This window comes from Siphateles boraxobius, unplaced genomic scaffold (genome assembly GCF_051911475.1).
Source record: "Siphateles boraxobius isolate OS27281-9 unplaced genomic scaffold, OSU_SipBor_1 17, whole genome shotgun sequence".
NCBI lineage: Eukaryota > Metazoa > Chordata > Actinopteri > Cypriniformes > Leuciscidae > Siphateles > Siphateles boraxobius.
In genome coordinates this window covers 5,049,710-5,075,621 of record NW_027508777.1, presented here as the reverse complement: position 1 = coordinate 5,075,621, position 25,912 = coordinate 5,049,710, and the positions used below count along the sequence as shown (strand labels likewise).

Below are 25,912 nucleotides of genomic sequence, written 5' to 3'. Positions count from 1 at the left end.
TAACTTTTGACCAACAGGTGGCTCTGTCTTGAAATCTTTTGAGTACCTTCAAGGCAAGGTGCTGGTAACAAATTCTGAGTTTCATAATGTTACAGCAATGTGTTCATTAAGTATAGCATTTCACATCACAAAACTGCATTGAAATCAATGGGATTTTCATGTTTTGTTCTATTATAGCGCCACCAAGAGGCAAAATCTCACAATTTTTTTCATGTGTCCTTGGAATGAGCCCATACATGTGTGTGCCAAATTTGGTGAAAATATCTCAATTCGCTTCGGAGTTTTAGACATTTATATGAAAAAAAGCATAAAAAATGACTGACACGTGACTTTGATTTGATTTTACTACCCCTTACCATCAATATTTTGGCATTTGGGCTCTCACATATAGTTAACAAGCTATGGTTCCAAACTTCTGACGGTGGTTTCGTCTCGATCGGACTAGCGGTTTCGAAGATATCGGCAAATGTTTTTTAAGCGCTAAATCACAACGCTACACAAACCGTAAGTTGAAACCTAGCATGTTTGGTATCTGTGGACTCGGCAAGGATTCAGGACCTCAACGAGATGACTCCCGTGAAAATAAGTCAACCACAGCCAGAGTTATAAGCATTTGAAAAATAAACTTTACCACTAGGTGGCGCTGTTTCGAAACTTCTCAGGCTCCTTCAGGGCATCGTCCCGATGACCCATACCGAGTTTCGTAACAATTCGTTCATGCGTTCAAAAAATACAGCATTTTAGCACATAATTCAAAATGGCCGACAGCCAAAATGGCCGATCTGGGAAAATTCGATATCAGTCGACTCGGCATGACGCCCTGAATCTACAGAGACCACTTTTATGATTTTTGGACAAACCGTTCAGAAGTTATGAGCAAAAATAGCCGTTTTTCATATCTCCCGACCAGTAGGTGGCGCTGCGCCGAAACGCAGCATGTAGCCTCAGGTCATGCTTGTGATGACATGTACCAAGTTTGGTCTGAATACGATTAAGCGTTGCGGAGATACAGTCTTACGTCTGTTTTCGCAAGCGCTACGTAAAATTTGTTTGCGCGTTTATCGAAAGCGGTTTGACGAATCGACTTGAATTCCATAACTTTTTGTCGCCAATGCCTGGAGATGATCTGGTGCGATTTTGGTGAGAATCGGACAAACCGTCTAGGACGAGTTCGCAAAAGTAGGTTTTTTGGACAATTCAAAATGGCGGCCATATTTTTATGACGGAAAATGACGTCATAGGGTGCGATCGAATCGTCATGAGCTCAGGAATCAGAGGAAAAAAGAATTTTGTTGATAGGCCAAACGGTTCAAAAGTTATTAGCATAATAAAAGTGAAACTTTGGACAGGTGGTGGCGCTAGAGGCAATGAGTTAGAGACACCAAAATTGGTGCAATTACTGTTGGGACTGTCCTCTATCAGAATGTCAAACCGGAACAACTTTCCCGGACACGGTTCTAGGGGCTGCCATAGACGCCCAGTCGGAAGAAGAAGAAGAAGAAGAAGAAGAAGAATAATAATAAATATAGCTGCAAGCAGCCATTACCGGGGCCAAGCGCAAGAAGCAGCAACAGATGCCCTCATGGGTGGGAGTGGCAGACCAATTGCAGCAAGGAGCAATTAAAGACATTTTAAGAGAATGTTGGGCAAATGGCTAAAAAATCATATATACAGTAACTTTTAAGATGATTTAATGGATTTTCACTTTCGACCAATAGGTGGCGCAGTTACGAAATCGATGTGATGTGGTCAGAGTGAGGTGACAATGACACATACAAAGTTTGGTGTCAAAATATCAAGGCATTGCAGAGATAAAGACTTAATAGTCATTTTGGCAGCATGTCTCAACTTTGCTGCTGCGGTATACGAAAACGGTTTCGTCTATCGTCACGAAATCCATAAATTTAGTCGGCACGGTATGGAGATGACACGATTCGATTTTGGTGAAAATCGGACGAATGGTCTAGGAGAAGTTCGAAAAAGAAGGTTTTGAAAGTAAATAAAGATGGCGGACAGGAAGTTCATCCAAATACGTCAAACTTGGTATCTATGTTCTCGGCATGACCCAAGGAATCTATTAAGACCAGTGTCATTACAATAAGCACATTTAAAAAAAAGTTATTAGCATTTTTGGAAATGTAATTTTAACTTTTGACCAACAGGTGGCGCTGTCTTGAAATCTTTTGAGTACCTTCAAGGCAAGGTGCTGGTAACAAATTCTGAGTTTCATAATGTTACAGCAATGTGTTCATTAAGTATAGCATTTCACATCACAAAACTGCATTGAAATCAATGGGATTTTCATGTTTTGTTCTATTATAGCGCCACCAAGAGGCAAAATCTCACAATTTTTTTTCATATGTCCTTGGAATGAGCCCATACATGTGTGTGCCAAATTTGGTGAAAATATCTCAATTCGCTTCGGAGTTTTAGACATTTATATGAAAAAAAGCATCAAAAATGACTGACACGTGACTTTGATTTGATTTTACTACCCCTTACCATCAATATTTTGGCATTTGGGCTCTCACATATAGTTAACAAGCTATGGTTCCAAACTTCTGACGGTGGTTTCGTCTCGATCGGACTAGCGGTTTCGAAGATATCGGCAAATGTTTTTTAAGCGCTAAATCACAACGCTACACAAACCGTAAGTTGAAACCTAGCATGTTTGGTATCTGTGGACTCGGCAAGGATTCAGGACCTCAACGAGATGACTCCCGTGAAAATAAGTCAACCACAGCCAGAGTTATAAGCATTTGAAAAATAAACTTTACCACTAGGTGGCGCTGTTTCGAAACTTCTCAGGCTCCTTCAGGGCATCGTCCCGATGACCCATACCGAGTTTCGTAACAATTCGTTCATGCGTTCAAAAAATACAGCATTTTAGCACATAATTCAAAATGGCCGACAGCCAAAATGGCCGATCTGGGAAAATTTGATATCAGTCGACTCGGCATGACGCCCTGAATCTACAGAGACCACTTTTATGATTTTTGGACAAACCGTTCAGAAGTTATGAGCAAAAATAGCCGTTTTTCATATCTCCCGACCAGTAGGTGGCGCTGCGCCGAAACGCAGCATGTAGCCTCAGGTCATGCTTGTGATGACATGTACCAAGTTTGGTCTGAATACGATTAAGCGTTGCGGAGATACAGTCTTACGTCTGTTTTCGCAAGCGCTACGTAAAATTTGTTTGCGCGTTTATCGAAAGCGGTTTGACGAATCGACTTGAATTCCATAACTTTTTGTCGCCAATGCCTGGAGATGATCTGGTGCGATTTTGGTGAGAATCGGACAAACCGTCTAGGACAAGTTCGCAAAAGTAGGTTTTTTGGACAATTCAAAATGGCGGCCATATTTTTATGACGGAAAATGACGTCATAGGGTGCGATCGAATCGTCATGAGCTCAGGAATCAGAGGAAAAAAGAATTTTGTTGATAGGCCAAACGGTTCAAAAGTTATTAGCATAATAAAAGTGAAACTTTGGACAGGTGGTGGCGCTAGAGGCAATGAGTTAGAGACACCAAAATTGGTGCAATTACTGTTGGGACTGTCCTCTATCAGAATGTCAAACCGGAACAACTTTCCCGGACACGGTTCTAGGGGCTGCCATAGACGTCCAGTCGGAAGAAGAAGAAGAAGAAGAATAATAATAATAATAATAAGAACCGGAACAGATACAATAGGTGCCTCCGCACCTTCGGTGCTTGGCCCCTAAATATAGCTGCAAGCAGCCATTACCGGGGCCAAGCGCAAGAAGCGGCAACAGATGCCATCATGGGTGGGAGTGGCAGACCAACTGCAGTAAGGAGCAATTAAAGACATTTAAAGATGAATTTAGGCAAATGGCTAAAAAATCATATATACAGTAACTTTTAAGATGATTTAATGGATTATGACTTTCGACCAATAGGTGGCGCAGTTACGAAATCGATGTGATGTGGTTAGAGTGAGGTGACAATGACACATACAAAGTTTGGTGTCAAAATATCAAGGCATTGCAGAGATAAAGACTTAATAGTCATTTTGGCAGCATGTCTCAACTTTGCTGCTGCGGTATACGAAAACGGTTTCGTCTATCGTCACGAAATCCATAACTTTTAGTCGGCACGGTATGGAGATGACACGATTCGATTTTGGTGAAAATCGGACGAATGGTCTAGGAGAAGTTCGAAAAAGAAGGTTTTGAAAGTAAATAAAGATGGCGGACAGGAAGTTCGTCCAAATACGTCAAACTTGGTATCTATGTTCTCGGCATGACCCAAGGAATCTATTAAGACCAGTGTCATTACAATAAGCACATTTTAAAAAAAGTTATTAGCATTTTTGGAAATGTAATTTTAACTTTTGACCAACAGGTGGCGCTGTCTTGAAATCTTTTGAGTACCTTCAAGGCAAGGTGCTGGTAACAAATTCTGAGTTTCATAATGTTACAGCAATGTGTTCATTAAGTATAGCATTTCACATCACAAAACTGCATTGAAATCAATGGGATTTTCATGTTTTGTTCTATTATAGCGCCACCAAGAGGCAAAATCTCACAATTTTTTTTCATGTGTCCTTGGAATGAGCCCATACATGTGTGTGCCAAATTTGGTGAAAATATCTCAATTCGCTTCGGAGTTTTAGACATTTATATGAAAAAAAGCATAAAAAATGACTGACACGTGACATTGATTTGATTTTACTACCCCTTACCATCAATATTTTGGCATTTGGGCTCTCACATTTAGTTAACAAGCTATGGTTCCAAACTTCTGACGGTGGTTTCGTCTCGATCGGACTAGCGGTTTCGAAGATATCGGCAAATGTTTTTTAAGCGCTAAATCACAACGCTACACAAACCGTAAGTTGAAACCTAGCATGTTTGGTATCTGTGGACTTGGCAAGGATTCAGGACCTCAACGAGATGACTCCCGTGAAAATAAGTCAACCACAGCCAGAGTTATAAGCATTTGAAAAATAAATTTTACCACTAGGTGGCGCTGTTTCGAAACTTCTCAGGCTCCTTCAGGGCATCGTACCGATGACCCATACCGAGTTTCGTAACAATTCGTTCATGCGTTCAAAAAATACAGCATTTTAGCACATAATTCAAAATGGCCGACAGCCAAAATGGCTGATCTGGGAAAATTCGATATCAGTCGACTCGGCATGACGCCCTGAATCTACAAAGACCACTTTTATGATTTTTGGACAAACCGTTCAGAAGTTATGAGCGAAAATAGCCGTTTTTCATATCTCCGGACCAGTAGGTGGCGCTGCGCCGAAACGCAGCATGTAGCCTCAGGTCATGCTTGTGATGACATGTACCAAGTTTGGTCTGAATACGATTAAGCGTTGCGGAGATACAGCCTTACGTCTGTTTTCGCAAGCGCTACGTAAAATTTGTTTGCGCGTTTATCGAAAGCGGTTTGACTAATCGACTTGAATTCCATAACTTTTTGTCGGCACTGCCTGGAGATGATCTGGTGCGATTTTGGTGAGAATCGGACAAACCGTCTAGGACGAGTTCGCAAAAGTAGGTTTTTTGGACAATTCAAAATGGCGGCCATATTTTTGTGACGGAAAAATGACGTCATAGGGTGCGATCGAATCGTCATGAGCTCAGGAATCAGAGGAAAAAAGAATTTTGTTGATAGGCCAAACGGTTCAAAAGTTATTAGCATAATAAAAGTGAAACTTTGGACAGGTGGTGGCGCTAGAGGCAATGAGTTAGAGACACCAAAATTGGTGCAATTACTGTTGGGACTGTCCTCTATCAGAATGTCAAACCGGAACAACTTTCCCGGACACGGTTCTAGGGGCTGCCATAGACGCCCAGTCGGAAGAAGAAGAAGAAGAAGAATAATAATAATAATAATAAGAACCGGAACAGATACAATAGGTGCCTCCGCACCTTCGGTGCTTGGCCCCTAATAAGAACCGGAACAGATACAATAGGTGCCTCCGCACCTTCGGTGCTTGGCCCCTAAATATAGCTGCAAGCAGCCATTACCGGGGCCAAGCGCAAGAAGCGGAAACAGATGCCATCATGGGTGGGATTGGCAGACCAACTGCAGCAAGGAGCAATTAAAGACATTTTAAGAGAATTTTTGCAAAATGGCTGAAAAATCATATATAAAGTAACTTATAAGATGATTAATGGTTTATCACTTTCAACAAATAGGTGGCGCAGTTACGAAATCGATTTGATGTGGTCAGAGTGAGGTGACAATGACACATACAAAGTTTGGTGTCAAAATGTCAAGGCATTGCAGAGATAAAGACTGAATAGTCATTTTGGCAGCATGCCTCAACTTTGATGCTGTTGTATACGAAAAAAAGGGTTCGTCTATCAACCCGAAATCCATAACTTTTAATCGGCACGGTATGGAGATGACACGATTCGATTTTGGTGAAAATCGGACGAATGGTCTAGGAGAAGTTCGAAAAAGAAGGTTTTGAAAGTAAATAAAGATGGCGGACAGGAAGTTCGTCCAAATACGTCAAACTTGGTATCTATGTTCTCGGCATGACCCAAGGAATCTATTAAGACCAGTGTCATTACAATAAGCACATTTTAAAAAAAGTTATTAGCATTTTTGGAAATGTAATTTTAACTTTTGACCAACAGGTGGCGCTGTCTTGAAATCTTTTGAGTACCTTCAAGGCAAGGTGCTGGTAACAAATTCTGAGTTTCATAATGTTACAGCAATGTGTTCATTAAGTATAGCATTTCACATCACAAAACTGCATTGAAATCAATGGGATTTTCATGTTTTGTTCTATTATAGCGCCACCAAGAGGCAAAATCTCACAATTTTTTTTCATGTGTCCTTGGAATGAGCCCATACATGTGTGTGCCAAATTTGGTGAAAATATCTCAATTCGCTTCGGAGTTTTAGACATTTATATGAAAAAAAGCATCAAAAATGACTGACACGTGACTTTGATTTGATTTTACTACCCCTTACCATCAATATTTTGGCATTTGGGCCCTCGTATATAGTTAACAAGCTATGGTTCCAAACTTCTGACGGTGGTTTCGTCTCGATCGGACTAGCGGTTTCGAAGATATCGGCAAATGTTTTTTAAGCGCTAAATCACAACGCTACACAAACCGTAAGTTGAAACCTAGCATGTTTGGTATCTGTGGACTCGGCAAGGATTCAGGACCTCAACGAGATGACTCCCGTGAAAATAAGTCAACCACAGCCAGAGTTATAAGCATTTGAAAAATAAATTTTACCACTAGGTGGCGCTGTTTCGAAACTTCTCAGGCTCCTTCAGGGCATCGTACCGATGAACCATACCGAGTTTCGTAACAATTCGTTCATGCGTTCAAAAAATACAGCATTTTAGCACATAATTCAAAATGGCCGACAGCCAAAATGGCCGATCTGGGAAAATTTGATATCAGTCGACTCGGCATGACGCCCTGAATCTACAGAGACCACTTTTATGATTTTTGGACAAACCGTTCAGAAGTTATGAGCGAAAATAGCCGTTTTTCATATCTCCGGACCAGTAGGTGGCGCTGCGCCGAAACGCAGCATGTAGCCTCAGGTCATGCTTGTGATGACATGTACCAAGTTTGGTCTGAATACGATTAAGCGTTGCGGAGATACAGCCTTACGTCTGTTTTCGCAAGCGCTACGTAAAATTTGTTTGCGTGTTTATCGAAAGTGGTTTGACGAATCGACTTGAATTCCATAACTTTTTGTCGGCACTTCCTGGAGATGATCTGGTGCAATTTTGGTGAGAATCGGACAAACCGTCTAGGACGAGTTCGCAAAAGTAGGTTTTTTGGACAATTCAAAATGGCGGCCATATTTTTATGACGGAAAATGACGTCATAGGGTGCGATCGAATCGTCATGAGCTCAGGAATCAGAGGAAAAAATAATTTTGTTGATAGGCCTAACGGTTCAAAAGTTATTAGCATAATAAAAGTGAAACTTTGGACAGGTGGTGGCGCTAGAGGCAATGAGTTAGAGACACCAAAATTGGTGCAATTACTGTTGGGACTGTCCTCTATCAGAATGTCAAACCGGAACAACTTTCCCGGACACGGTTCTAGGGGCTGCCATAGACGCCCAGTCGGAAGAAGAAGAAGAAGAATAAATATAGCTGCAAGCAGCCATTACCGGGGCCAAGCGCAAGAAGCAGCAACAGATGCCCTCATGGGTGGGAGTGGCAGACCAATTGCAGCAAGGAGCAATTAAAGACATTTAAAGATGAATTTAGGCAAATGGCTAAAAAATCATATATACAGTAACTTTTAAGATGATTTAATGGATTATCACTTTCGACCAATAGGCGGCGCAGTTACGAAATCGATGTGATGTGGTCAGAGTGAGGTGACAATGACACATACAAAGTTTGGTGTCAAAATATCAAGGCATTGCAGAGATAAAGACTTAATAGTCATTTTGGCAGCATGTCTCAACTTTGCTGCTGCGGTATACGAAAACGGTTTCGTCTATCGTCACGAAATCCATAACTTTTAGTCGGCACGGTATGGAGATGACACGATTCGATTTTGGTGAAAATCGGACGAATGGTCTAGGAGAAGTTCGAAAAAGAAGGTTTTGAAAGTAAATAAAGATGGCGGACAGGAAGTTCGTCCAAACACGTCAAACTTGGTATCTATGTTCTCGGCATGACCCAAGGAATCTATTAAGACCAGTGTCATTACAATAAGCACATTTAAAAAAAAGTTATTAGCATTTTTGGAAATGTAATTTTAACTTTTGACCAACAGGTGGCGCTGTCTAGAAATCTTTTGAGTACCTTCAAGGCAAGGTGCTGGTAACAAATTCTGAGTTTCATAATGTTACAGCAATGTGTTCATTAAGTATAGCATTTCACATCACAAAACTGCATTGAAATCAATGGGATTTTCATGTTTTGTTCTATTATAGCGCCACCAAGAGGCAAAATCCCACAATTTTTTTTCATGTGTCCTCAGAGTGAGCCCCTACATATGTGTGTCAATTTTGGTGAAGATATCTCAATTCGCTTCGGAGTTTTAGACATTTATATGAAAAAAAGCATCAAAAATGACTGACACGTGACTTTGATTTGATTTTACTACCCCTTACCATCAATATTTTGGCATTTGGGCCCTCACATGTAATTAACAAGCTATGGTTCCAAACTTCTGACGGTGGTTTCGTCTCGATCGGACTAGCGGTTTCGAAGATATCGGCAAATGTTTTTTAAGCGCTAAATCACAACGCTACACAAACCGTAAGTTGAAACCTAGCATGTTTGGTATCTGTGGACTCGGCAAGGATTCAGGACCTCAACGAGATGACTCCCGTGAAAATAAGTCAACCACAGCCAGAGTTATAAGCATTTGAAAAATAAATTTTACCACTAGGTGGCGCTGTTTCGAAACTTCTCAGGCTCCTTCAGGGCATCGTACCGATGACCCATACCGAGTTTCGTAACAATTCGTTCATGCGTTCAAAAAATACAGCATTTTAGCACATAATTCAAAATGGCCGACAGCCAAAATGGCCGATCTGGGAAAATTCGATATCAGTCGACTCGGCATGACGCCCTGAATCTACAGAGACCACTTTTATGATTTTTGGACAAACCGTTCAGAAGTTATGAGCAAAAATAGCCGTTTTTCATATCTCCGGACCAGTAGGTGGCGCTGCGCCGAAACACAGCATGTAGCCTCAGGTCATGCTTGTGATGACATGTACCAAGTTTGGTCTGAATACGATTAAGCGTTGCGGAGATACAGCCTTACGTCTGTTTTTGCAAGCGCTACGTAAAATTTGTTTGCGCGTTTATCGAAAGCGGTTTGACGAATCGACTTGAATTCCATAACTTTTTGTCGCGAATGCCTGGAGATGATCTGGTGCGATTTTGGTGAGAATCGGACAAACCGTCTAGGACGAGTTCGCAAAAGTAGGTTTTTTGGACAATTCAAAATGGCGGCCATATTTTTATGACGGAAAATGACGTCATAGGGTGCGATCGAATTGTCATGAGCTCAGGAATCAGAGGAAAAAAGAATTTTGTTGATAGGCCTAACGGTTCAAAAGTTATTAGCATAATAAAAGTGAAACTTTGGACAGGTGGTGGCGCTAGAGGCAATGAGTTAGAGACACCAAAATTGGTGCAATTGATGTTGGGACTGTCCTCTATCAGAATGTCAAACCAAAACAACTTTCCCGGACACGGTTCTATGGGCTGCCATAGACGCCCAGTCGGAAGAAGAAGAAGAAGAAGAAGAAATATAGCTGCAAGCAGCCATTACCGGGGCCAAGCGCAAGAAGCGGCAACAGATGCCATCATGGGTGGGAGTGGCAGACCAACTGCAGCAAGGAGCAATTAAAGACATTTAAAGATGAATTTAGGCAAATGGCTAAAAAATCATATATACAGTAACTTTTAAGATGATTTAATGGATTATCACTTTCGACAAATAGGTGGCGCAGTTACGAAATCGATGTGATGTGGTCAGAGTGAGGTGACAATGACACATACAAAGTTTGGTGTCAAAATATCAAGGCATTGCAGAGATAAAGACTTAATAGTCATTTTGGCAGCATGTCTCAACTTTGCTGCTGCGGTATACGAAAACGGTTTCGTCTATCGTCACGAAATCCATAACTTTTAGTCGGCACGGTATGGAGATGACACGATTCGATTTTGGTGAAAATCGGACGAATGGTCTAGGAGAAGTTCGAAAAAGAAGGTTTTGAAATTAAATAAAGATGGCGGACAGGAAGTTCGTCCAAATACGTCAAACTTGGTTCTCGGCATGACCCAAGGAATCTATTAAGACCAGTGTCATTACAATAAGCACATTTTTAAAAAAGTTATTAGCATTTTTGGAAATGTAATTTTAACTTTTCACCAACAGGTGGCGCTGTCTTGAAATCTTTTGAGTACCTTCAAGGCAAGGTGCTGGTAACAAATTCTGAGTTTCATAATGTTACAGCAATGTGTTCATTAAGTATAGCATTTCACATCACAAAACTGCATTGAAATCAATGGGATTTTCATGTTTTGTTCTATTATAGCGCCACCAAGAGGCAAAATCTCACATTTTTTTTTCATGTGTCCTTGGAATGAGCCCATACATATGTGTGCCAAATTTGGTGAAAATATCTCAATTCGCTTCGGAGTTTTAGACATTTATATGAAAAAAAGCATCAAAAATGACTGACACGTGACTTTAATTTGATTTTACTACCCCTTACCATCAATATTTTGGCATTTGGGCCATCACATATAGTTAACAAGCTATGGTTCCAAACTTCTGACGGTGGTTTCGTCTCGATCGGACTAGCGGTTTCGAAGATATCGGCAAATGTTTTTTAAGCGCTAAATCACAACGCTACACAAACTGTAAGTCGAAACCTAGCATGTTTGGTATCTGTGGACTCGGCAAGGATTCAGGACCTCAACGAGATGACTCCCGTGAAAATAAGTCAACCACAGCCAGAGTTATAAGCATTTGAAAAATAAATGTTACCACTAGGTGGCGCTGTTTCGAAACTTCTCAGGCTCCTTCAGGGCATCGTACCGATGACCCATACCGAGTTTCGTAACAATTCGTTCATGCGTTCAAAAAATACAGCATTTTAGCACATAATTCAAAATGGCCGACAGCCAAAATGGCCGATCTGGGAAAATTCGATATCAGTCAACTCGGCATGACGCCCTGAATCTACAGAGACCACTTTTATGATTTTTGGACAAACCGTTCAGAAGTTATGAGCGAAAATAGCCGTTTTTCATATCTCCGGACCAGTAGGTGGCGCTGCGCCGAAACGCAGCATGTAGCCTCAGGTCATGCTTGTGATGACATGTACCAAGTTTGGTCTGAATACGATTAAGCGTTGCGGAGATACAGCCTTACGTATGTTTTCGCAAGCGCTACGTAAAATTTGTTTGCGCGTTTATCGAAAGCGGTTTGACGAATCAACTTGAATTCCATAACTTTTTGTCGGCACTGCTTGGAGATGATCTGGTGCAATTTTGTTGAGAATCGGACAAACCGTCTAGGACGAGTTCGCAAAAGTAGGTTTTTTGGACAATTCAAAATGGCGGCCATATTTTTATGACGGAAAATGACGTCATAGGGTGCGATCGAATCGCCATGAGCTCAGGAATCAGAGGAAAAAAGAATTTTGTTGATAGGCCTAACGGTTCAAAAGTTATTAGCATAATAAAAGTGAAACTTTGGACAGGTGGTGGCGCTAGAGGCAATGAGTTAGAGACACCAAAATTGGTGCAATTACTGTTGGGACTGTCCACTATCAGAATGTCAAACCGGAACAACTTTCCCGGACACGGTTCTAGGGGCTGCCATAGACGCCCAGTCGGAAGAAGAAGAAGAAGAAGAATAATAATAATAAATATAGCTGCAAGCAGCCATTCCGGGGCCAAGCGCAAGAAGCGGAAACAGATGCCATCATGGGTGGGATTGGCAGACCAACTGCAGCAAGGAGCAATTAAAGACATTTAAAGATGAATTTAGGCAAATGGCTAAAAAATCATATATACAGTAACTTTTAAGATGATTTAATGGATTATCACTTTCGACCAATAGGTGGCGCAGTTACGAAATCGATGTGATGTGGTCAGAGTGAGGTGACAATGACACATACAAAGTTTGGTGTCAAAATATCAAGGCATTGCAGAGATAAAGACTTAATAGTCATTTTGGCAGCATGTCTCAACTTTGCTGCTGCGGTATACGAAAACGGTTTCGTCTATCGTCACGAAATCCATAACTTTTAGTCGGCACGGTATGGAGATGACACAATTCGATTTTGGTGAAAATCGGACGAATGGTCTAGGAGAAGTTCGAAAAAGAAGGTTTTGAAAGTAAATAAAGATGGCGGACAGGAAGTTCGTCCAAATACGTCAAACTTGGTATCTATGTTCTCGGCATGACCCAAGGAATCTATTAAGACCAGTGTCATTACAATAAGCACATTTTAAAAAAAGTTATTAGCATTTTTGGAAATGTAATTTTAACTTTTGACCAACAGGTGGCGCTGTCTTGAAATCTTTTGAGTACCTTCAAGGCAAGGTGCTGGTAACAAATTCTGAGTTTCATAATGTTACAGCAATGTGTTCATTAAGTATAGCATTTCACATCACAAAACTGCATTGAAATCAATGGGATTTTCATGTTTTGTTCTATTATAGCGCCACCAAGAGGCAAAATCCCACAATTTTTTTCTTGTGTCCTTGGAATGAGCCCATACATGTGTGTGCCAAATTTGGTGAAAATATCTCAATTCGCTTCGGAGTTTTAGACATTTATATGAAAAAAAGCATCAAAAATGACTGACACGTGACTTTGATTTGATTTTACTACCCCTTACCATCAATATTTTGGCATTTGGGCTCTCACATATAGTTAACAAGCTATGGTTCCAAACTTCTGACGGTGGTTTCGTCTAGATCGGACTAGCGGTTTCGAAGATATCGGCAAATGTTTTTTAAGCGCTAAATCACAACGCTACACAAACCGTAAGTTGAAACCTAGCATGTTTGGTATCTGTGGACTCGGCAAGGATTCAGGACCTCAACGAGATGACTCCCGTGAAAATAAGTCAACCACAGCCAGAGTTATAAGCATTTGAAAAATAAATTTTACCACTAGGTGGCGCTGTTTCGAAACTTCTCAGGCTCCTTCAGGGCATCGTACCGATGACCCATACCGAGTTTCGTAACAATTCGTTCATGCGTTCAAAAAATACAGCATTTTAGCACATAATTCAAAATGGCCGACAGCCAAAATGGCCGATCTGGGAAAATTCGATATCAGTCGACTTGGCATGACGCCCTGAATCTACAGAGACCACTTTTATGATTTTTGGACAAACCGTTCAGAAGTTATGAGCGAAAATAGCCGTTTTTCATATCTCCGGACCAGTAGGTGGCGCTGCGCCGAAACGCAGCATGTAGCCTCAAGTCATGCTTGTGATGACATGTACCAAGTTTGGTCTGAATACGATTAAGCGTTGCGGAGATACAGCCTTACGTCTGTTTTTGCAAGCGCTACGTAAAATTTGTTTGCGCGTTTATCGAAAGCGGTTTGACGAATCGACTTGAATTCCATAACTTTTTGTCGGCACTGCCTGGAGATGATCTGGTGCGATTTTGGTGAGAATCGGACAAACCGTCTAGGACGAGTTCGCAAAAGTAGGTTTTTTGGACAATTCAAAATGGCGGCCATATTTTTGTGACGGAAAATGACGTCATAGGGTGCGATCGAATCGTCATGAGCTCAGGAATCAGAGGAAAAAATAATTTTGTTGATAGGCCAAACGGTTCAAAAGTTATTAGCATAATAAAAGTGAAACTTTGGACAGGTGGTGGCGCTAGAGGCAATGAGTTAGAGACACCAAAATTGGTGCAATTACTGTTGGGACTGTCCTCTATCAGAATGTCAAACCGGAACAACTTTCCCGGACACGGTTCTAGGGGCTGCCATAGACGCCCAGTCGGAAGAAGAAGAAGAATAATAATAAATATAGCTGCAAGCAGCCATTCCGGGGCCAAGCGCAAACGCAGACGACAAGACATGCCAACATGGCTGGAAGTTTCAGACCGACAGCAGCAAGGAGCAATTAAAGACATTTAAAGATGAATTTAGGCAAATGGCTAAAAAATCATATATACAGTAACTTTTAAGATGATTTAATGGATTATGACTTTCGACCAATAGGTGGCGCAGTTACGAAATCGATGTGATGTGGTCAGAGTGAGGTGACAATGACACATACAAAGTTTGGTGTCAAAATATCAAGGCATTGCAGAGATAAAGACTTAATAGTCATTTTGGCAGCATGTCTCAACTTTGCTGCTGCGGTATACGAAAACGGTTTCGTCTATCGTCACAAAATCCATAACTTTTAGTCGGCGCGGTATGGAGATGACACGATTCGATTTTGGTGAAAATCGGACGAATGGTCTAGGAGAAGTTCGAAAAAGAAGGTTTTGAAAGTAAATAAAGATGGCGGACAGGAAGTTCGTCCAAATACGTCAAACTTGGTATCTATGTTCTCGGCATGACCCAAGGAATCTATTAAGACCAGTGTCATTACAATATGCACATTTTAAAAAAAGTTATTAGCATTTTTGGAAATGTTATTTTAACTTTTGACCAACAGGTGGCGCTGTCTTGAAATCTTTTGAGTACCTTCAAGGCAAGGTGCTGGTAACAAATTCTGAGTTTCATAATGTTACAGCAATGTGTTCATTAAGTATAGCATTTCACATCACAAAACTGCATAGAAATCAATGGGATTTTCATGTTTTGTTCTATTATAGCGCCACCAAGAGGCAAAATCTCACATTTTTTTTCACGTGTCCTTGGAATGAGCCCATACATATGTGTGCCAAATTTGGTGAAAATATCTCAATTCGCTTCGGAGTTTTAGACATTTATATGAAAAAAAGCATCAAAAATGACTGACACGTGACTTTGATTTGATTTTACTACCCCTTACCATCAATATTTTGGCATTTGGGCTCTCACATATAGTTAACAAGCTATGGTTGCAAACTTCTGACGGTGGTTTCGTCTCGATCGGACTAGCGGTTTCGAAGATATCGGCAAATGTTTTTTAAGCGCTAAATCACAACGCTACACAAACCGTAAGTCGAAACCTAGCATGTTTGGTATCTGTGGACTCGGCAAGGATTCAGGACCTCAACGAGATGACTCCCGTGAAAATAAGTCAACCACAGCCAGAGTTATAAGCATTTGAAAAATAAATGTTACCACTAGGTGGCGCTGTTTCGAAACTTCTCAGGCTCCTTCAGGGCATCGTACCGATGACCCATACCGAGTTTCGTAACAATTCGTTCATGCGTTCAAAAAATACAGCATTTTAGCACATAATTCAAAATGGCCGACAGCCAAAATGGCCGATCTGGGAAAATTGGATATCAGTCGACTCGGCATGACGCCCTGAATCTACAGAGACCACTTTTATGATTTTTGGACAAACCGTTCAGAAGTTATGAGCGAAAATAGCCGTTTTTCATATCTCCGGACCAGTAGGTGGCGCTGCGCCGAAACGCAGCATGTAGCCTCAGGTCATGCTTGTGATGACATGTACCAAGTTTGGTCTGAATACGATTAAGCGTTGCGGAGATACAGCCTTACGTCTGTTTTCGCAAGCGCTACGTAAAATTTGTTTGCGCGTTTATCGAAAGCGGTTTGACGAATCAACTTGAATTCCATAACTTTTTGTCGGCACTGCCTGGAGATGATCTGGTGCAATTTTGGTGAGAATCGGACAAACCGTCTAGGACGAGTTCGCAAAAGTAGGTTTTTTGGACAATTCAAAATGGCGGACATATTTTTATGACGGAAAATGACGTCATAGGGTGCGATCGAATCGTCATGAGCTCAGGAATCAGAGGAAAAAAGAATTTTGTTGATAGGCCTAACGGTTCAAAAGTTATTAGCATAATAAAAGTGAAACTTTGGACAGGTGGTGGCGCTAGAGGCAATGAGTTAGAGACACCAAAATTGGTGCAATTACTGTTGGGACTGTCCTCTATCAGAATGTCAAACCGGAACAACTTTCCCGGACACGGTTCTAGGGGCTGTCATAGACGCCCAGTCGGAAGAAGAAGAAGAATAATAATAATAATAATAAGAACCGGAACAGATACAATAGGTGCCTCCGCACCTTCGGTGCTTGGCCCCTAATAATAAGAACCGGAACAGATACAATAGGTGCCTCCGCACCTTCGGTGCTTGGCCCCTAATAATAAGAACCGGAACAGATACAATAGGTGCCTCCGCACCTTCGGTGCTTGGCCCCTAATAAATATAGCTGCAAGCAGCCATTACCGGGGCCAAGCGCAAGAAGCGGAAACAGATGCCATCATGGGTGGGATTGGCAGACCAACTGCAGCAAGGAGCAATTAAAGACATTTTAAGAGAATTTTTGCAAAATGGCTGAAAAATCATATATAAAGTAACTTATAAGATGATTTAATGGTTTATCACTTTCAACAAATAGGTGGCGCAGTTACGAAATCGATTTGATGTGGTCAGAGTGAGGTGACAATGACACATACAAAGTTTGGTGTCAAAATGTCAAGGCATTGCAGAGATAAAGCCTGAATAGTCATTTTGGCAGCATGCCTCAACTTTGATGCTGTGGTATACGAAAAAAAGGGTTTGTCTATCAACACGAAATCCATAACTTTTAATCGGCACGGTATGGAGATGACACGATTCGATTTTGGTGAAAATCGGACGAATGGTCTAGGAGAAGTTCGAAAAAGAAGGTTTTGAAAGTAAATAAAGATGGCGGACAGGAAGTTCGTCCAAATACGTCAAACTTGGTATCTATGTTCTCGGCATGACCCAAGGAATCTATTAAGACCAGTGTCATTACAATAAGCACATTTAAAAAAAAGTTATTAGCATTTTTGGAAATGTAATTTTAACTTTTGACCAACAGGTGGCGCTGTCTTGAAATCTTTTGAGTACCTTCAAGGCAAGGTGCTGGTAACAAATTCTGAGTTTCATAATGTTACAGCAATGTGTTCATTAAGTATAGCATTTCACATCACAAAACTGCATTGAAATCAATGGGATTTTCATGTTTTGTTCTATTATAGCGCCACCAAGAGGCAAAATCTCACAATTTTTTTTCATGTGTCCTTGGAATGAGCCCATACATGTGTGTGCCAAATTTGGTGAAAATATCTCAATTCGCTTCGGAGTTTTAGACATTTATATGAAAAAAAGCATCAAAAATGACTGACACGTGACTTTGATTTGATTTTACTACCCCTTACCATCAATATTTTGGCATTTGGGCTCTCACATATAGTTAACAAGCTATGGTTCCAAACTTCTGACGGTGGTTTCGTCTCGATCGGACTAGCGGTTTCGAAGATATCGGCAAATGTTTTTTAAGCGCTAAATCACAACGCTACACAAACCGTAAGTTGAAACCTAGCATGTTTGGTATCTGTGGACTCGGCAAGGATTCAGGACCTCAACGAGATGACTCCCGTGAAAATAAGTCAACCACAGCCAGAGTTATAAGCATTTGAAAAATAAATTTTACCACTAGGTGGCGCTGTTTCGAAACTTCTCAGGCTCCTTCAGGGCATCGTACCGATGACCCATACCGAGTTTCGTAACAATTCGTTCATGCGTTCAAAAAATACAGCATTTTAGCACATATTTCAAAATGGCCGACAGCCAAAATGGCCGATCTGGGAAAATTCGATATCAGTCGACTCGGCATGACGCCCTGAATCTACAGAGACCACTTTTATGATTTTTGGACAAACCGTTCAGAAGTTATGAGCGAAAATAGCCGTTTTTCATATCTCCGGACCAGTAGGTGGCGCTGCGCCGAAACGCAGCATGTAGCCTCAGGTCATGCTTGTGATGACATGTACCAAGTTTGGTCTGAATACGATTAAGCGTTGCGGAGATACAGCCACCAAAATTGGTGCAATTGATGTTGGGACTGTCCTCTATCAGAATGTCAAACCAAAACAACTTTCCCGGACACGGTTCTATGGGCTGCCATAGACGCCCAGTCGGAAGAAGAAGAAGAAGAAGAAGAAGAAGAAGAAGAATAATAATAATAATAATAAGAACCGGAACAGATACAATAGGTGCCTCCGCACCTTCGGTGCTTGGCCCCTAATAAGAACCGGAACAGATACAATAGGTGCCTCCGCACCTTCGGTGCTTGGCCCCTAATAATAAGAACCGGAACAGATACAATAGGTGCCTCCGCACCTTCGGTGCTTGGCCCCTAATAAGAACCAGAACAGATACAATAGGTGCCTCCGCACCTTCGGTGCTTGGCCCCTAATAATAAGAACCGGAACAGATACAATAGGTGCCTCCGCACCTTCGGTGCTTGGCCCCTAATAATAATAAGAACCGGAACAGATACAATAGGTGCCTCCGCACCTTCGGTGCTTGGCCCCTAATAATAAGAACCGGAACAGATACAATAGGTGCCTCCGCACCTTCGGTGCTTGGCCCCTAATAAGAACCGGAACAGATACAATAGGTGCCTCCGCACCTTCGGTGCTTGGCCCCTAATAATAAGAACCAGAACAGATACAATAGGTGCCTCCGCACCTTCGGTGCTTGGCCCCTAATAATAAGAACCGGAACAGATACAATAGGTGTCTCCGCACCTTCGGTGCTTGGCCCCTAATAATAATAAGAACCGGAACAGATACAATAGGTGCCTCCGCACCTTCGGTGCTTGGCCCCTAATAATAAGAACCGGAACAGATACAATAGGTGCCTCCGCACCTTCGGTGCTTGGCCCCTAATAATAATAATAAGAACCGGAACAGATACAATAGGTGCCTCCGCACCTTCGGTGCTTGGCCCCTAATAATAATAAGAACCGGAACAGATACAATAGGTGCCTCCGCACCTTCGGTGCTTGGCCCCTAATAATAAGAACCGGAACAGATACAATAGGTGCCTCCGCACCTTCGGTGCTTGGCCCCTAATAAGAAGAAGAACCGGAACAGATACAATAGGTGCCTCCGCACCTTCGGTGCTTGGCCCCTAATAATAATAATAAGAACCGGAACAGATACAATAGGTGCCTCCGCACCTTCGGTGCTTGGCCCCTAATAAGAACCGGAACAGATACAATAGGTGCCTCCGCACCTTCGGTGCTTGGCCCCTAATAAGAACCGGAACAGATACAATAGGTGCCTCCGCACCTTCGGTGCTTGGCCCCTAATAATAAGAACCGGAACAGATACAATAGGTGCCTCCGCACCTTCGGTGCTTGGCCCCTAATAATAATAAGAACCGGAACAGATACAATAGGTGCCTCCGCACCTTCGGTGCTTGGCCCCTAATAAGAACCGGAACAGATACAATAGGTGCCTCCGCACCTTCGGTGCTTGGCCCCTAAAAATCTCATTTAAGACTTTTCAAGGATCCGCTGGAACCCTGCCGTCACCACTAATTGCCTCAGATCTACAAATTGTCTACTGGGTAGGGGCACCAGGCAGGGCCGCCCACTTTCGACATTGTTGTTTGCCCTTGCCGTTGAACCCTTGGCAGAAGCGATAAGATATGATTAATTGATTAGAGCGTTTAGATTTCATTTTATGTAGATGATATTCTGCTATTTTTGTCAGATTCAAATACATCAGTTTCACGACTGGTTGATATTATAAACTCCTTTGGGGAATTTTCTTTTTATAAGATCAATTTTACAAAATGTATTGCTTTAACATTGGGCACTCTCACTTCAGACACAAATGCTCTCCTCTTTCCCTTTTAAATATTCCATGTCAGGTTCTACCTATAGGACTTCATATAACCCCTACATTCAAAGTTTTATTTAAAAGAAACTTTGCTCTTCTTCTGGAGAAAATTAATAGTGATTTACAGAGGTGAAATGCTTTTCCCAGTTCATGGTTGAGAAGAATTGCTATAATCAAAATGAACATTTAAGCTTGTTTAATTTAACCATTTAACCATTTTATTTCTAGCAAAGTACTGTATTTAAGGAGCTTAATGGCTGGCTTTCTTGTTTTATATGGAAAAAGGAAAAGGAAACCAAAATTGAAACTGAACAAATTACAACTCCCTAATCATAAGGGTGTTTCCCAATATAAGATGGTCTCAACTGGCGTGTCAGCTTCGTTTTGTGGCAGAACGGTTGAGGAATGATTCAGGTTCCTTTTGGCTTGATCTTCAAGCCTCGCAATCTCTCTGCCCTCTTCAGAATCTTTTGTTTATTAGCAATCCTAAAAAGTTAAAAGTTCTATACAATAGTCCGATCATACGGAACACTCTTCAAGGCTGGGTGCTGCCTGAAATAGGAAGTTGAGTTTGCATTGAGGTCCACTCTTGTATTGCATGTTTGTGCATTTTGGGGTGGAGCAATGAAGGACGGGTGTTTGTTTTTTTGGGTTGATTTCAAATATCATAAGAGATGATATTAAATAAGAGATTAAAGACATATTTTCGTCCCTGCAAAAGCAGAGGTGGGAGGGTGGCTGTATGGATGGTTCGCGTGCCCTCTAATGTTCTCTAAATGCCCACTGGGACCTTACCAGTGCCCAGCTACCACTCCCCTCCCTTCTTCTCACAGCCATCCACATCCATTTAAAGGGGACCTATTATGCCCCTTTTCACAAGATGTAAAATAAGTCTCTGATGTCCCCAGAGTGTGTATGTGAAGTTTTAGCTCAAAATACAGAACAGATATTTTTATACAGCATGTTTAAATTGTCACTTTTTGGGGCTCAGAAAAATGCACCGTTTTAGTGTGTATCCCTTTAAATGCAAATGAGCAGCTGCTGCTGGCCCAGAGGGCGGAGCCTCAAGAGCTCCAGGATGTGTCAGGAAAATTTAATCTCACGGAATGATAATATCAAAACATAAACTCTCAGTTACCGTGTTCATTTCGACCCGGAGTCGGACAATAATGTCCACAGAGCCAGATAATATGTGTTGTATGTAGATAGAACAGGTATAGTCTAGTTTAATTACGGTTATAACTTATTTTTCCATCTTGCTTTTATCAACTATTAGTACAAGCCTGTTGTAGCGGACAAGTCCAAATGTTGGCCAAAAATATACTGATGAGTTCAATGAAGTTTCTTGTACATCGCACAAAAGATGAAGCGTCAATTTTACTCCAGAAAACCACTGTAAGAGCTGAATAAACACTGTATAAGAAGTCTGCATTTAAGTCTTATCCATAAATTCTCTCCCTTTCATTATCATTAGCATACACAGCGAAGTACAAAAAACTCTCTACAACTAACAGTAAACAAATATATACACACCTTTTCAGGGGGTGCTTAATAAACTGGTAAACTGTTAAGCCATAAAACAACTCCTATGAACTGTAATAAAGTGCGCGCTCTCACTTTCATTACTGCCATGATCAATAACGTTAGGCCTATCGCTCCAGTAAATAAATAGAGCTATGTGGATTAATACATCCAGCTACACAATACCAACAACGCTTGGGAGACATTCTCGTAAGTGCAGCAATGGCGGATGTGTACAACCTTCAACTCGCTGTGAACTCGATCAGGGCCGTTCTACGTTAAAACGGCAGTGTCTGTCAACACTCGTGGGCGGGGCCTGTGGATGTAGTGACGTCACTTAAGCCGCATTCTGAAAACAGGTCGTTTGGAGACACTGCTTATGATTTATGGGGATTTAAAAAAAGGAGTGAGTGGATTTTTATCACTGTAGGGTGGTTGTGTACACACACTGCCATCACACATTTATGTCCAAACACCATCCAAAAGTGAATTTTGCATAATAGGTCCCCTTTAAGTTACATTTTTCAAAAAGATTGTGGGCTGGACTTGAGCTGAAAGAGGGGGGTTTAATGACCCTTTAAAAACATATGCAAATAAACTTTTGTGACAACGGATCAACACAACATCAAGTGTATAAACGGGGGGGTAGAGTAAATAATCAAATTTATACCAGTTTTCAAACTTACACAGGTTTCTAGTGTTTAGCAATATATCAGCCACTACTACTATATCCCACCACACCGTAATGCTATAGAGTCCCTCATACTAACCAGAATTTATAAAGTGAATAATGTGCAGATGAATCTATCTGTATGGAGAAAATATACACATAATGCATTTGCAGATTTTACATGATCTATACAAAAATGGCTTACATGAAGGGAAGTCGCCTCCAAAGAACATGTTAAAGAGATCTTCAGGTGTAATATCAGACTCAAAGCCTCTGTGGAAATCAAATCCTCCATGAGCGCTGCTAGGCTCCTCTCCTCCACATACATCATACTGACTCTTCTTCTCTGGGTTACTGAGCACTGCATAAGCATTTCCAATCTCTGGAGAAGAACAAGAACAGCATTTTTTGTTTTATATATTATATATATTTTATGTACATTCATTTTGTATTGAACAATGTATTGGAACAAAATTGGATATGGTGTTTCAGGGACATCATTACTTTTAAAGGCCTCAGTTGCTCCTGGCGCATGGTTTTTGTCAGGGTGGAATTTCAAAGCCAGTTTTCTGTAGGCCTTTTTCAGTTCCTCTTCATTGGCATCTTTTCTGATAGCCAGTACCTCATAGTAATTCTTACACTTCTTTATCCTAAAGACAACAAAAAGCGACAGGGCTTCACTTTATTCTGATGGCCCCTTTAACTCATTCTGTTGTCTGTAAGTAACATTGCAACTACATGTCTACTAACTCTCAGAGTATTAGGAAACTGGTAGGGTTAGGGTTAGAATAAGTTGACATTTAGTTGCGAAGTTACTTATAGTCAGTAGTGTCTGTTGAAGGACTATCACAATAAAGAGTTAGCAGATATTAACCCTCTCATTATCTTCGGGGTCTCTTTAACCCGCAAATGACTTTTGATCAATTTTTAAAAAATGTTCTATTTGTCCAAATGGTATGAAACTGTCTACAGCTCTCAACACTTTCTAGATCTATCAAAAAAAAAAAAAAAATGGAATGATATCTGTTTTTATGTTAGCGTGAAAAAAAAATTGTGACACTTGTTGTCTTCGTGGTCCCTGGAGACCCCGCATAGTAAATATGTAATATTCATCATCAAAATCAGAAACAAGCATAGACAGAAATAAAGTGGCACACTTTCAACAATGCAAAAAACATCCGCAATGCAAAATTATCATGCTCGCCACACGCACACACACACAAACATAGAGGAATACATTTTTGAGACTCTAAAAACAGTTCATCATCAAAATCAGAAACAAGCAGAACACATCGACAGAAATAAAGTGGCACATTTCCCACAATGCAAAATTATCATGCTCGCCACACGCACGCACACACACACGCACGCACGCACGTTTGCGTTCTTTTCTTCTTTTTTTTGTGGGGGTTTTGTTACCTTGTTACACTTGTGGTGTTCCCAGGTCAAAAATGACCGGCCTATAAAAAATAGCTTATAAGTCACTCATTATACCATATTTTCACCCAATCTTGGATTCAATCTTTTTGTCAATATGTTCTCTTTCAATTAGGACTGGTTTTATATTTTGATTTGCATCTGTATAATCATAGGCCTCATTTATTCGAGAGTAGGCATTTAATTTTTGGAGTAATAAAAAAAAAAAATTTGAATAATTTTGGAAACATTAAAAAAAAACTGAAAAAAATTGGTATTGTTGATCACACTAGTCAACTTAAAATTTTCACCAGGAATTTTGTTTTGAAACTTTAGTTTTGTAAAAAATATGGCACATAGTCACACTTGTGGTGTTCCCGGTCAAAAATGACCGGCCTATAAAAAATAGCTTATAAATCACTCATTATACCATATTTTCCGGTGCAGGGAGCCGGGGAAAGCCGAAAATGATCTCTTATAGTTGTTTATAGAATCAATTATATCACTTAAAATACTACTAAGATATATATTACTATCACACGAGCAAATGGCAATTAAATGCACTGATGCATAGTCAGATTAATGAATGAAATACAACTGTTCACGAACAGAAGAGTGTCTTGGATTCATGCTCCCTGCACCGACGTAAAGCGAAACCGGAAGTGTCCAAACGCACACTCGCTGATCGTAAATCCAACATGGCGGCCACGTGCAACTACCCTATTGTACTATGTTCTTTCACTGCAGGAGCTCACACTGCTTCCTCCGCTATATTTTTCAGATGTGCTCGTATCAAACTACTGTATCGATATAAACGGTATTGCCTCATTCCATATCGTTTAAAAAAAAAACAATATATTGTACAAACTCGATATACTGCCCAGCCCTACTAGGAATGTCCTCTTTCTCTTATCAGCCTCGTAGTTCTTTGACATTTTAACATGTTATAAATAACCTGAAGTAACATTGACACTCTTCGCGCCACTGTGTATGACATTCTCTTTGTTTTGCTGGTGGCCAGTCACTGGCCCGCGCGGGCCAGTGACTGGCCAATCAACTAGCCCGACATACTCTTTTAATTACGTTAAAGTTGTAATACCAGTATAATACCCATGTCATTATACACATTTGTGTCCTCACAAATCACAAAAACAAACACACACACACACACACACACACAGGAATACATTTTTGAGACTATAGAAACAGTTCATCATCAAAATCAGAAACAAGCAGAACATAGACAAATGAAGTGGCACATTTCCAACAATGCAAAAATAACCTGCTCGCCACACACACACACACACACACACACACACACACACGCGTAAGGCTATAAAAACAGTTATCTTATCATTTGTAAAATAAAATCATCCAAAATGCAGAACCACCACAAAAATAAATTGGTGACACTGACACATTGAAAATGTGCACACACACAAACACACGCACGCACACACACAGGAATACATTTGTAATGGATGAAGAGTCCAGGCAGGGAGTTATGGGAGATGTAGTTTGTGAGGAAATGACAATAGTCTGATGTGGAGTGCCCCACACACACACACACACACACACACACACACACACACACACACACACACACACACACACACACACACACACACACACAGACACACAGACACACACACACACACACACACACACAGAGGGAGTGCGAGAGAGATGAAAGGGTGAGGAAAAAACAATTTAGCATGCACACACACACACAAAGTTCAAAATTTCTAACTAAATTTTATTTTTTTACTGCTTTATTTGCTCATTTGTTATTGCTGTTCAGTTCATTGCATTTTGATGTTCATGTCATGTATTTTTACTCAATATGTAATATAACTGTTCATTTCTGTTAATTTTTGTTCTGTTACAGTTAGTAACATTATAGAATTATAATAAAAACAGATGATTGAAATAAATGATCAAATCTAAAGACTCTAACATTTCTCTTTGTAACATCCAGTTCAGGTTTGATTCTAATCATAATGTAACATTATTTAAAAAACTTTTTTC

The 25,912-nt window shown here is 40.8% G+C and overlaps 1 protein-coding gene across 1 annotated transcript in view; it reads right to left on the bottom strand.

Moving 5' to 3' along the window:
- The window catches only part of dnajb14 (DnaJ heat shock protein family (Hsp40) member B14), a 198,783-nt gene that overhangs the window by 94,974 nt on the left and 77,897 nt on the right, over positions 1-25,912 (bottom strand). The window contains exons 3-4 of the mRNA XM_077232367.1: positions 22,973-23,118; positions 22,674-22,850 (exon numbers count right to left, since the gene is read on the bottom strand). Of these exons, the coding sequence (XP_077088482.1) occupies positions 22,674-22,850; positions 22,973-23,118 (323 nt within the window). The remainder of the gene's footprint in view (positions 1-22,673; positions 22,851-22,972; positions 23,119-25,912) is intronic.